We start from the raw sequence: 14,505 nt of genomic DNA, 5'->3' as shown, positions 1-14,505 counted from the left end.
AGATTCGATGTGAGATGCTCAGTGGAATTTGTTTTAGTTTCATTATCTGGTTTTCAGGCTATGTTCTACAATATTTGGGAGATATATGTGTAACCTGGGATGTCTAACAGCATTAGGTATAAAGGCTTTCCCCCGTCATATTAGACCTGAACCTAAATTTTACTTTTATTATTCATTGTTATTGTTTGGCCAGTTTATTTATGCAGGGCTCGCAAAATTTCAAAATCCCTGGTAGCCCTTCGGGCAGGGACTCTTCAGTTTTTGGTAGCCCAAAATAAATTTAAGTAGCCCGAATAAAAAAGAGAGCAATTTTTTGATTGATGTTTTGTTTCCTGTTTTGTTTCCGTTACAATATTATACATTAAAGTATAATATTGTAACGGAAACAAAACATTAATCAAAAAATTCTTTAAACACAAATTACAACATTGTATAAAAATTACAATCATCAACTCAAATACTTGGTTCTAATTGAACAGAAATTTCTATGAACTTGTAAGAACTGTGTAGGACATGAATCAGTCTGTGTCAGATCCTGAATTTGAAATTTCCACTGAAGTCACAGGAAAGAGGCAAGTGGAACCAAGATCGAGGCCATTTGCTTTTTGAAGTTTGCAAAGACTGCTAAATTTTGCCAGTGGTAGTTCACTCTTTGCAACATAGTACGCTATTCTAAACTGATTTTCAGGTTTATTTTTAGTATGTTATTTGCAATTGGTGTTTGTTCTGGGAAAGATATTGCAGACTGAGCAATAATGCATTTCTTGCATTTCTCATGGGTTCTAATGGGGGCCTTTCTTAAAACGACTGGTCCCAGTAACAAAGGCGCTTGTCGACTCAGAAATCGAGGGAAAAGCAACAACACACCCGGCAGAACATTATGTTATTTACACGGGTGCACATAAGTGGTCCGCATGTGCGCATTCGCTGTCAAAATAAAAGACGCGCACCAGATAAGAAGTTGCAACGCGCGTTTGCGTCCATATAAAAGGCACTGTTTTTGTCCGCTAGAGTGGGATTTTCACGGCACATTCTGCACCACATCTCTGTGCGTTCATCATTTGTTTGAAGCCAGCTCACCTCCTGCAAACACTTTTCCGAGAATACGTGCTTCTTTTGTGGTTCGGACTCCTTCTGACATTTCTTTGGATGTGGAGGAACACCAAAGTAATTGCTTAAAGGAGCTTGCTTCTTCGACATCTTTAAGAGTTCTAAACAAATGTCTGTCCTCCTCCAGAAAATCTTATGTACGCAAACACGCGGTGCAACTTCTTATCTTGTGCGCGTTTTTTATTTTGACAGCGAATGCGCACCTGCGGACCACTTATGTGCAGCCCTGGTTATATAGCTCATCATATCGCAGCCACAGAAATTATTTTGTCCATGAAACCATAAAGCTGCACTTTCTTTTTGCCTTATAGTCTGATTTGTCATAACTTTTCCGTTTTGTGGTAAGCTTTTCTTTGGCTGTCACTTCTTCACGCTGACCTGTCTTATTTGGCTCAGCAGAACTAAAATATATATCCTGCTGCTTTTACACACGCACTCACATAACGCTCAGCGATTCTCTGCGCGATCAACCTCTCACATGTTTAAGCTTGCTGCGGGAGATTTCACTTGTCATGTTTGCATAGTAAGCTAACGATTGATAAGACGATGTCAGAGGAATTGGTGCGCAAATTATCATCACTCACCAATCAGTGCTGTCGCTCTCTATAAAACAGTTCGCAAGATTGCAAAGTGAAAGCAAAAAACAAGCGCAAATTCAAACACGATTTCAATATGTCACATATTGACAGTGGCTCACCGATGCCAATGACATAATTACCCAGCTACATTTCCGAAAGAATGCAAAAGCATTGAAATATATTTTCCTATGATAGCCCGACGGGCAGGGCAGAGACAGATTTTGGTAGCCCGACTGGAAAAATCGCTAGCCCCGGGACGTCGGGCTAGCGATTTTGCGAGCCCTGTTATGAATTCTTTGCCAATAAAACATCAGACTATAGTCAGAGTCAGCACATCATTTTTCTTTTGCTCTGCTTGCATCTAGTTTTGAGGTAAGTCAAAGAAAAACACCAGAAACAACATTTTGATAAAAGCATTCATTTACACTGAAAACCTGCCTAAACTGAATGCGTAAAATCTGTTCCTCCTCTAATCCAGGAGCTGAGCTTAATTAGAATCAAATATATGATCCATTTCAGCACATCGGACATGATTTGCTAACTCTGTGCGGATAAAATGGTTTAAATTTAGGCTCAGCTGGGAAATACAACCAGCACATTAGCCCACATAATGTCCTGTCAGCTCCTCCCCACCAAGTGTTAGGAGTCTCTCTCGGTCCCGTGAACTCGGTCGTCCACCTATCGGAGGCTCTGAGTGGCTCGGATCTCCCCAGCCGCCGCGCGCACTGGCTGCTCCGCGCGTCATTCGTGCTTTTTGGCCGGCGTGTGGGAGGAGCTGGGTAGAAGCGGTGAAGGGAGGGGTTCGCGGGCGAGAGGCGGCGCGACTGTCAGTTGTGTTCCGCGTCCTCGTCAAAAGTGGGCTGTTGTTGGTCTGAGTGCAGCCAGCACAGCCGGAGCGGCTGTTTCAGTGAGAGCGACGCGCTGCGAGGAGGCTTAGGTTTGCTCCTCTTCGCACTTTGACGCCCTCGCGCTGTGGGAGGAAGGCAGGGGAGCTGCGCAGCCACGCAGGCTCTACTCTGAAGTGTCCTCCAACATTTTCTCTCCAGCAGCAGAAAAAAAAGAAAGGAAGAAAGAAAAGGCGCTCCCCGAAGCTTTACGCGCGCTCCCATGTAGTCCCGCTGTTCGAGCAGCAGAGGAGGCGGACGGGAGACGGAGAGGACTTGTTGCGCGTCTCCGGGGGACGCATCAGTTCAGCTTTCATCCAAGTGTGTCTGCGCGCGCATGTGATGCTCTGATTGGAGCGGGCATGGACTGTGGCGATCAGCTCCGACTAACAGCCTGAAGTCAGCGCGGATTTGTGCTCAGCGACTGAGAGAGTGCTCACAATCAAGGAAACCGGGGTGCTTAGTTTCCTCCAGGCGGACAGAGCTGCTGCTGCTGTCGGTGCTGAAGACAGGACTCGTTTCATCTTTAAATGGCATCCAGGCACAGCAGAGGCAAACTTTATTCGGGTCAGATCCGACGAGTTGATTAATTTTCCCTCTCAAATTACTTTTAAATCAACTCCTCCGTATCCTCGTCGACATGTCTGAGCGTGATGGATGTGGAGATGGGCTGTGCAGTGACGAAGCGCCCGACTATATTCCACAGAGAGCGCCCCGCGGTCGGCGCAGCGGTGTCATCCTCCCCGGCGGCGGCGGCGGCCAGGACACTGATACCATCCTGCTGGAGTCGGTGAAGGCGGCACCTCGCCGGAGCAGCATCATTAAGGTAGTGTAACGCCAACCCAGCCTGCCACACTGTTTATTTATTCATTTATTACTTGTTGTTCTGGCTCAGTTTTCCCGTTAAGTCATGAGAACATGAGCCCGAACGCCAAACACTGGATCCGTTGATTCATTCACGGTTGGGAAATGGCTCAACAAGTGACACGCCTCCTCAGGAAGAAGCCAGTGAAGCTGCAGGGACGAAAATTTTGGGAATAAAATGTCACAGCTTGCTTTTAAATGTTTTGACTTTCCAGTCCCTGTGACGCCAGGGTTCACGGACCACTGCACCTTCCCAGTGCCATCCAAGAATTTTCATGGCGCGGATGCATGCCAGCACCCACGCATGTCATAGCACACTTCCAGCTTATAATGCCTGTAGTGTATTTTATCTTTTAGGTAACATGTACCTAAAAGATAAGTCCACAGTTTGCGTCTTTATCATTTGAACAAACAAATGAGCTGAGCATGTGAAATGTGCACAGTTCTGAGCCAGCTGCAGGGAGAGGATCGTGCACAGCAAGGGTGAAAGAATGAGAGTTGTTTATGGATGAAATGCTCTGATAAGATCTTCTTCACTGTGCTTCCCTGCACTATGCGTACTTCCATCCTGGCTCACACTGTAAATAAATGTTACCTGGTTCACCCTCGTCTCTAAACTCAAACTCACCTCGGCTTACGCTGGAACGACCCCTCACCTGCTGGCCCCCTGACCTCTGACATGCTGCTCCAGCCTCACCTGCACTGAAAAAAAGGCCATGTTGGATTTACTTGATTCAATAGTGGACATAGGTTGCACACAAATGTTTCGCTTTGGCAGAAACTTAAACAACTGAGTTAAATCAACACAACTTTTTCATATTCAGTAAACCTGTGCATTTTGTGTTCATAAAACGCGATTGAAACATGTTTAGATGAAGTAAGTTGAGCTCTTGGAATATTTTAATCCTTCACAATTTTGTCATTTTATTTCAACACTATTCAATAACTTTTACCCCAATACTACTTGGTCACTTAAATACTGCATGCTGTCTTCATATTACATAATGTTCAACAAAGTCTAGATCCTGGTTACCATAAAAATTGAATGGGTCTTCAACACCATCCTTCTATCTTTATCCTGGTTGCAGGAGGGCTGGGAAATAACCCTGAAGTGATAGGTTACAAGGCAGGGTACACCCTGGACAGCTGACCAGTCTATCACATAGAAACAAACAACCATTTACACTTATATTCACAGGTAATTTAGAATCACCAGTTAACCCTAACTCTAATAACTGCATGACTTTTAACTGCGGGAGGAAACCAGAATACCCAGAGAGAAACCTGCAAACTAGCCAGAATGTGGATTTGAACACAGGACCTTCTTACTGTGAAGCAACAGCATTAACCACCATGCCAACAATCTAGGAAATGTAGGAAAGCTATGATTTCCTGTATTTGATGCAGAATTTTTTTGTTTTTGTAATAATACACAACAAATAGCAATAGCATGCACGTGGTGCGTGTGTAGTTGTCTGCCTCTTATAACTCCAGTGATTTTCCTGCAGTTTGAAATCTTGTGCGATCTTGTGAATTTCATGAGTTCAGCAACTAACCACTCTTATTAGATTGTATCATGTCGTTTCAACAAGAACAAATTAAGTTGTTGAATTTCGTACAGATTCTTCATGATTTAATTACGTTCATAGAAACATGAAATTATTGTGTTCAAATTACAAGTTAGACTTTTTTAATGTAACAACCACCCAATTTACTTTTTTTGGTATACTAAAAAAAGTAGAGGTGGCTGCTCGACTTGACTGAGATGGATGCCTTCCTGAAACCACGATCTAAAGAGCGCGAGTCTGAAACCCGTGCAGTGTCGCGGGATTTAACATTGATATATTATTGACTTACTTCACTTGAACATGATATGAACAATTTAATCTAGCCTCTCTGCATATCATGTAGTTTCTACACTATGTAGTTACACTTAACTTTAAAGCATGAGGCAATTGTGTTAAATACACGCAAGATGCTTACGTAAATCCAAGAGCTGGCCAATCCCTTTTTTTCAGTGTGTGCTCGGGTTGCAGGTCACTAAACCTTCACAAGGAGCAGAGTGAGGAGGATCGTGTTTGAGGGATGTCTAACATATCTGCTCAGCAGGATCCTCTCCACCTCGGCTCACATGTCACTTGACTTGTAGCAGCAGAGTATGTTAATAAAACTCCAGGTACCGAGCTACTTAAGTACAATTTTAACCCTCCTGTTGTCCTGGGGTCATTTTTTACCCCAGAGGACAAAAGGAGTGTGGCAATCAGGAGGACATTACAAAGGTTAAGCTTCTTCTCCTGCCTGTATGAAAAATTCACAATGCAAGAAATGAATAAATGAGATCAAACGTCACTAAAATTTCGTAGTTTGTGTGTCACTGGTGTAGCTCACCTGGGTAGGCAGGTGACTCATATACTTTTAGGCTATTGCTGTTGTGAGGCCTGGGTTCAAATCTGCCTTGGGGTCATTTACCTCTGTCTGTTCCTGTCTTACTCTCCAGTGTTGTGTCTCAAGAAAGCCCCCCCCCCACCAAAATAAATCCTATAATTTCACTGTTTCTTGCAGCATGTGCTTGCAGCAGGTCAGTTACCCTTTTTCAGTGCTAGGGCTTCTCTAACTGTGGACTAAATGTGGAGATATATATGCACATTACATCGACGCCCCTAAATTTTTTTTGTTTTTTCTGTAACTGTGAGTGCTTTCAGTTTGTGAAGACAAAATTTTGCTCCCAGTTTTTATATTGTGATGTTTGTGCTGTAGTCCTTCCTTCACATTAGAGGCAAACACTGAGGTTTATGACCTTCTGAGTCCGCTTCCCATCTGATGCTATCAGGTCACTCCCATATTTCATGTCAGCAGTCAAGTCACATGGGATGGTGACGATTCTGGCCCTCATCAGGGGTGTACACAGGCAGAGAGAGTCAGCCCCATCTGGGTGACCCAGCTGAACACAGAGTCCTTTGACAGCTGCCGGCAGAGGAAGTAGATAAAAAGATGGACGGATGAGAAGCGTGATGTCGGTGACAGCCACTGTAATTAATGGAAATGTGTCAGGATGTCAATTACTGCTAACGATCAAAACCAAATTGGATTGTGATCCACCGAAAAACCCCAACTTTCCCTGATTCATAAAGTGACTGTGATGCACTGCTCATTGTTGACCTGTGTTTGGGAGGAAAAGACCTTTCACATCCTCTGATAATAAGAAAGGTTGTTAATATCAAAGCTATAGTCTTACCTTTTGGTGTAGTGAAACCATATAGAAATATGTGGCTATAACTATATGGACAATGACAGTTATTGTGCATTAATTGAATGTGGGGGTTGTTGTGTTACTTCTTTGGAAATCATCCCCACCAGCAACCAGATTCATTAAGAACTAAAGCGTCTTAAGAAATTTGAAATGACTGCTCTGATTTTTTTTAAGTTAAAAGTTCGTCAAAGTTTAAAAGAAGATGAACAAAACAACCACAGAGACACTAAAGCTGACCTCAAAGCTCAAAACCACCACAGAGAGACTCAAACATACAAAGAGATGTAAAAACTGATAAAGTCTGATTTATGCATCATTTTCTAGTATGATTGCTGGGTGTAGGATTGGTCCTCTGGTCTCCAGAGTGTAGCAAGACTCCTAATTTATTTGATGGTTCACTCCTTTCTGTGGTCGCTGTTTTCTCTACCAATTTATCGTCGGTAATGGGTTCAGGATATTGTCAGAGTTAGGGTTGTTAGGCTTGTTTTCTGTTGTCCAGCCATGGTCAAAGGATTGTACTTTTAATTTATAAATACAAAGCAGGAGTGACATAGTGTTCAAAGTGAAGGAGTCACTTCACATTTTTCCTCCGTCTACACACACAAACCGGGATCTCTTGAGATGAAACCAACAGAGCTTTTTACTTGAAAGATGTTACCCTTTACCTTCAGTGAAAGTGAAGTGAAAGGACGCGGCTGCTTCCTTCACATCTCACATTACTATGACAACAAATGCTCACATGCCTGCAACACCCACACAAGTTACATGTCTGTGGGCACACACACACCCCTCTTATTGCAAAACACACACACACACACACACACACACACACACACACACACACACACACACACACACACACACACAAAAACAACTAAGTCACTCCTTGTCCGAACTTTTGCACTGATGCAGCAGTTGCACCTTTTAGTTTTTAGCTCAGGACCTTTAATGTAGCTAACAGCAGAGATCATTATATCAGTTTGTTCTCCTCTAAGAAGCTTTAAAGGGCGTTGAATTCATCAAATGGCTCTTATATGAAATTATATGTATATATGTACATGGAAACATTAGTATCGTAACACTTTCATTAAATTTGTCACCTTTCTCCGTACCTTACATATTTAATATGTTTGAAAAATTTGCTGTGTCCACTAGAATATAAAGTAATGCCCATGGGTTCCAAACAATATTCGGCTGCACAGGAGGAGTTTGTGGCGTCACTCTAGATAGGTGTGAGAACACTGAGTACAGACAGGGAGTGAGGGGAGATGGTGACAGGTATGACCTGCAAAAGAAGTCACTGGACAAATGTTTGTTTTGGACCTGGGTTTTCTTGAGTTTTTTGGTCAAATTTTTTATCCAGTCAAAAAAATCGTGTTGTTCTAGTCTGTGTCGCAGTTCCTGGTAATCTGTCAGTACTGAACCTGTTCTCAAAGAACAGCAACCTTATTAGCAGACCTCGAGAACTCATGCACATTTGCAACAACATTTTTATTAAGCAACTACAACAAGTGTTGGGATCTCTGGTGATCAAATGTTTTGGAGTCATGGCTGACAGGATTACACAAGTGTATGTCTGTTACCTCTGAACCGCTGTTGTTCATCTTTTCCCCTCATAATCTATCTGGGAGAGTTTCACGCCCATCCAAACCCTGAAAACCTTCCAGCAGCCAGTCACCTCTTGACCCCTGTTGCCAGAAATAGCTTGTCCTCCTTTTCCAGTTTAATAAGCAAATAATTGTATGTGTAGGGCTTCAGAGAAAAGCCCTGCTTTTTAAGGGTGGAGGGGCACAGAGAAGAGTGGAGTAAGAGCAATGTGAGTTGGTTTAAAACGCACAAACATGCTTGTTAGTTCATTCGCTTTAATTTTTTTCTCGCTAATACAAATTAAGTAACAAAATTGGTTGAAGACCAGAGTATCTTTCAAAAAAAAAATCAGCAGAAAGACGCCTGAATACACAGCAAAACTTGAAAGTCTTAAACTGTTCCCACCTCATCATTCAGGCTCATTCATGAGTTATAATTCAGGTTGTAGTTGCTGAGGCAGCTGCCAGATGCTGCTTCATCACGTATAAAGAGTGAGCAAAGGGGACATTAATCTCAATCAAGTTAAACACATTAGGCTCAGGCTGTAATATCAATTTTCCCTAGCAAACCATCAGCAATTAGCTTACGACATTACTGTGTAACAGACCAGAAGGCAAAACATGCACTCTGTGGTAGACATGCCAGTCAGGCTGGGGAGTGGGGTGTAGGATTAGCAGTGAATGAAAACAAACACACGCAGACACACACATACACACACATACACAACACGCAGACACACGGGTTTTCAGGATCGGGCTCAGGGGAAGGCTTGGTTGGATGTCTCCCTGACAGGCCTGCGTGTTGGCTGACTGCTCACTGCTGGAGTGCTGAAGGACACCATCTCTCTCCATCTCTGTTGCTGTAGTGTTTTGAGCGTAGAGCCTTGATGCCTCACAAGTTGACTAAAATTAAAATTGCAGCAGCGTTTCCAGGAGCCATCGAGTTTCCTGAACATCACAGATGTTTAAGAAGTGAGACAGGAATTAATGCATTATCTAATTCTTTTCCACAAGCAACTTGATGGAGATATATTCATCTGACTGTGGCTCTGTCTGAAACAAATAATGTAACCACCATGCTATTCGAGCTCTGGAGGCCAGGATCACTGTATTGGAGACTCGGCTTCGTACCCTTGAAGAACCCGTAGCTACCCAGGCCTCTGTAGCCGGTGCATCCAAAGGTAGCGTAGGCTCCGGAAGGGCCCCGAGCAGCCGGGGAAACAGGATGGCTGGGTGATGGTGAGGAGGAAGCATAGTCTTAAACAGAAGCCCCAGGTACACCACCAACCTGTTCATGTGTCTAACCGCTTTTCCCCACTCTGCGACACACCCGTCGGGGATCAAACTCTGGTAATTGGCGATTCTGTTCTGAGACATGCGAAGCTGGAGACTCCAGCAACCATAGTCAATTGTCTTCCAGGGGCCAGAGCAGGCGACACTGAGGGAAATTTAAAACTGCTGGCTAACGGTAAACGTACATTCAGTAAAATTATAATTCACGTCGGCAGTAATGACACCCTGTTATGTCAATGTTTGTAAAGACCCTTTGGCTGGCTTTCTGATTTTCTACATCTGAAGATATTCATCAAGAAGTGTTTATCATAGATTCCGACCGTGTAAGTAATACTTTATACTTTGTGACAAATATTTGGGGAACATCATGAAATGTAACATCCCCAGTGAGTGTCCTGTCCTGTGGATGGCCTGAGTTCAGCCATGGTGAATTGACTGAGATGTGAAGTAGCCAACATTGTTACTGGCCAGCATTGCAGGGACTAGACAGTCCTGCAGAGAGGAAAACTAACGTTTCTATCTGGCCCAAACTTGGATAAGAGAATACCCGGGATATTAGTTGAACCATATACAACAACAATTGCTACATAATAGCTGTCTGGAAAGGTCTGATGCTAAATGATTAGCAGTGAAACGAGCCTAAAATGGCTTGTGTCAGGTTAAAACGAGGGACTGCATAAAGCGTCAGTAGGATTCTTTTAAGCTGAATTATGCAAAGCTACTTGAGTAGCTGGAGTATCATAATAAAAACATAGAGCTGGAAATAATAATAGGTCTCCTCTTAAAAGCCCTTTAAAATCATAATGAGGTGAAAACATAAAAGTTTAGAAGTGCACAGGAATGTGGCTCTCATCCATTATCCCAGTCTGCCTCTTTCCCTCCTGCAATCCGCTCTCCTTGTTCTGCATCTTAACCTTGCCAGTCCCGGCAACTTTCTTCCATTTGCCACCACTTTGATTTTTGTTGTTTTCCAAGGCATCATTGTTCTGACTTCACTCTAATTTTCTGCCACCCCCTGCTGTGCCGTGATGTGAACAATGATTTGCTTGCGCTGTACTCCTGGAAACCCGTCAAGAGTAATAACAAAGCATCCCCTGTGGTTATGTGGATTTTGTGTGTGATCAGTTGCTAACCACTAAGGGCCCTCTGTCTTCCAGTATCATTCAGCCACTGGTGCCACATCTCTCCAAGTACAGACCTCATCACAGCTGCTGGTCAGGAGTTTGTGTGAGTGAGAGCGAAAGAGACAAAGCACATGTGGCTCTGTACACACACTTGTTATTGTTATCATTTCTCCACACTTGTGCGTCTTTTGGCCTTGGAGGGTTCAAAAATAGAGAGACGGCAAAAGATATGTCTCTTCACCTCAGAGTATAATGTGAAATTTTGTAGTAATAAAAAAACAGCTAATACAGGAAGAATGTATTATGGTGCCTGCCTTTACAGCGCAGTGTCGTGGGAAAATAACAGATCCATTTCTTTAATATTTAAAAAATTCTGATCCATGTAATTGTAGGAAGTAGTAAAAAGCTGAATGCAAAGAGAGTTAGCATAGGTACAAAGAGTAACTGTTAGAGCCTGACTGATTGATCAGTAGGCCAATACTATACATTTGCCGATATATTGGTATTTGAATGATCAATAGTGGTGGCTGTAGCTCAGGAGGCAGAGGAGGTCATCCACTCATCAAAAGGTTAATGGTTCAGTCTTTGGCTGCTCCAGTTTCCAGACAAGATACTAAAGCCCAAGTTGCTCTCCAATGTGTTGATCAGGGTATGAATGCATGTGAAAGAAAGCTTGTATGTGCTTGTATGAATGGTTGAATTAGGCAAGTTCTATAACACACATTGAGTGCTCAAGTAGAGAAGAGAAGTACTATTAAGGAACTAGTCCATTTACCAATAAACGGAAATTAAAATGGTAAAGAAGAGATGGGAGAACGAGCAAGGGGAAGACATTCAAAAGTCCAAAGCCTGCATTAGCCTTATATGGCTACCTGCTCAACACAGCTGGGGTTTCACTTGATGCAAAAACAGTTAGAAAAGAGCTCGGGAGCCACCTGCAATAGCCAGAAGAAGAAGGCTAATTTAGTCTTATGAAGGTGTACCCATAAAAATGAACCATATAAGAGGGAACGGGATCTCAGAGGGTGTCGGGAAAAGGAAAGTGAGAGCACTTTGGTCTCAGCACATTATTGGAGAAAGCTATAAAGCAATCTCTGAAATCTATCTGAAAGCCCATCTATCTACTATGAGGCAAGAAATAGAGTATCTTCTGAACACAGTGAACCAAATAGATCAGGTAAAAGCCGAAGGTACCATAACATCACAGCATCTGCTCATCTGCCTTCCTGATCTGATACACGGGGATACTTCACACATGAAAGGCAAATTTAATAGAGTTAACATTATTGGGAATGTCCACTTCCTGTGTCAACTTTACCTCTGGACAGTTTCAGCGTTCTGGAAATCTATTGTCCAAACAGATGAGCCAACAGTGGAGCTGTTTTGTTACCACTAAAATAACCATATTTGGTGAAAAGGCAACACTGCATCCAACTAAAAGAAACTTTTTTCTAACACTAACATTATTGATCGATATTAACTATTAGAATATTGAGGACTTTGCATAATGAAAGGAACCAACGAATCAGGCTTATCGAGACATTCTTCAGTAGAATGTCATGTTGTTGCATATGGGTTTGAAGCCTGACTGAAAATGGGTCATTCATCAAGAAAATGGCCCAAAGCATTCCAACAAAATAATCAAGGCGGAAAAAGACTAATTGACAGTCTGCATTAGCCATGTCAGAGTATGTGATCAGAAGGCTGTGGCAAGGAGCAGTGTGCAAAAACTCCTGAACCGAGTAAAAGACATGCTTTTCTTTTCTTTATATAGAAGTTCTTTGGTTGAATAATTGTTGGTAATGTGGATGCAAGAAGCTTTTGACAACTGTTAGTTTAAATATATAATCTAAAGGCATCTCAATCAAATAAATGTTACTAGTGTCACAGGTAATAGAGAATGCATTTAGCTATTTTGCTAAGCTAGGCTAGTAGGCATTGAGCAGCACAAGGATTTTTTGTTATTAAATTGATTTCTGTCAGTTGCAAACATGCATCAGAATGAGCTTTTTGTACAAGAAAGGAAAAAAGGTATTTTTAGCTATGCTATTGCGAAGCTACTTGTAACTATGTAGTGTGTAGTTCTCTTTGTATTTCACAAGGTTACACAAAGTAAAGGTCCCACGTGTCACGGTAAAGTATTAAGGTCACATGTCTTTGTAGGTTGGTGTATGTACATTTAATGGATCGTGTTTAACTTGAATAATCTGACTATAATCAGAAGTTTAACGTTTTAAAGGAAGCAATCACTTGACTGATACTTGAGGATGTATTTTATAAGGAGCTATAATCACGTTTGTTGTAAGTACGGGAAATACAACTCACAAGCGAGGAGTGCACATCAGTGATGTGCACATCAGAAGGCTTCCAGAAGCTGGCCAATCTGAGGAAAGTAGAATTTTACAAAAGGTCTTAAAGAGACAGGAGCTAAAATATCAGAGAAAGAGGCGTAGAAGTGAGCAGCTGAATAAAGGGTCCGTATCAGTTAAATTCACATATTTACCTGAACTGATTTAAACAGATTTGCCAAGAAAGATTTACACGTCACTGTGTCAGACCTATACTACTTTATTAAAGGTAGGAAATGATGACAGGGAAAAAAGACGCATTTGCTTAAAGCATGTGAGAGTGTGCTCGTATTTGTTGTCAGAGTTAATGCGACCAATGTGGGATTTTAACCGTGACCTTCACTGCAAAGTCGACAAGGTCTTTGGTGCTGGAACTGCAGACACTAGAGCGTGGAGAGGATTTTGGATTTGAATAAGTGAAAACACAGAGTAGTTTAAAGTTGAGTGGGTGCCATGCAGGGGGACTATGGGCAAGGATAGAGGAGAGTTGTTTATATCTACAAATCACTTCCTGTTTAAAGCTCTCTGATGCATCCATCCGCATAAACACATGCACAGCTGTCTTTCTGTCACTGTCAGTCTTTGGGTTTTTCCCTGTGAAAAAGAGAGGGACAGAGAGGAAAAAGAAATGTCAGGAAGCAAAGAGAGCAGAGGGATGTTGAGATACACACACGGAAAACTGCTCAGTGTGTTTTGACGCGTTGTAGAAAGCGAAGCGCCAAGAAATAAATGTGAGGGAGGGTACTGAAAAAGGAGCGAAGGAAAATTAGTGTCATCCAGGCAGATGTAGTTTGTAGTGTGTGTGTGTTTGTCTGAGTGTCAGCGCAGTAGTGTGTGGCGTTAACCTCAGGGTGGATGTATCTGAAAACTCTAGAGACTGCATGTCAGCTTGTTTTGCTGTGTTGGGCTTCAGCCTGGAGGGCAGTGCACAGACACACCAACAGACATTCAGATCCTAAATGTTACAACAAAGGCCATTTTCTCACTGTGCTTGCTAGTTTGAATCCCTTGCTCAAAAACACTGCTTCTTTGGGATGACATGGAATTTGATCCCAATACCACTGAATTTCCACCACATTAATAATGCACTACAAACAAACTGCACTAAAGCATATGCACATGGTATGACTCTATTTATATTTCGAGCTGCTGCTGTTAGCATTGGGAGATAACATACTAAATTAGTCCAAAGCATAAAGTGTATGTAGGAGACAGGTGCAGGTTCCAGGTGAATGTGATGTTATGATGGCTATATCCATTAGAGCCTAAACAATTTATCAGCGAGCCAATATTAATGACCGGTTATTAGCTATTTGCTGATCTATCGGTACTGGCTGCATTTATCAGCCTATCAATGTTCCCTTTTTATATAAGGCCTTAACAAGATGCACAAAAGATTTGCTTAAGGCCCATAAACACAAATTCCTATTTTTATGTTGTAAAAATTAAAACTTTCCAAAACCTCAAA

The 14,505-nt window shown here is 42.3% G+C and overlaps 1 protein-coding gene across 1 annotated transcript in view; it reads left to right on the top strand.

The window, feature by feature from the left end:
• Nucleotides 1-2,137: 2,137 nt before the first annotated feature.
• Nucleotides 2,138-14,505, top strand: part of plcl1 (phospholipase C like 1) — a 119,955-nt gene continuing 107,587 nt past the window's right edge. The window contains exon 1 of the mRNA XM_084908831.1: nt 2,138-3,398. Within this exon, the coding sequence (XP_084764957.1) occupies nt 3,213-3,398 (186 nt within the window). The 5' untranslated portion in view covers nt 2,138-3,212. The remainder of the gene's footprint in view (nt 3,399-14,505) is intronic.

This window comes from Perissodus microlepis, chromosome 16, assembly GCF_051167445.1.
Source record: "Perissodus microlepis isolate ML-2025 ecotype Zambia chromosome 16, ASM5116744v1, whole genome shotgun sequence".
Classification (NCBI taxonomy): Eukaryota; Metazoa; Chordata; class Actinopteri; order Cichliformes; family Cichlidae; genus Perissodus; species Perissodus microlepis.
This window is presented reverse-complemented; position numbering and strand designations above follow the sequence as displayed.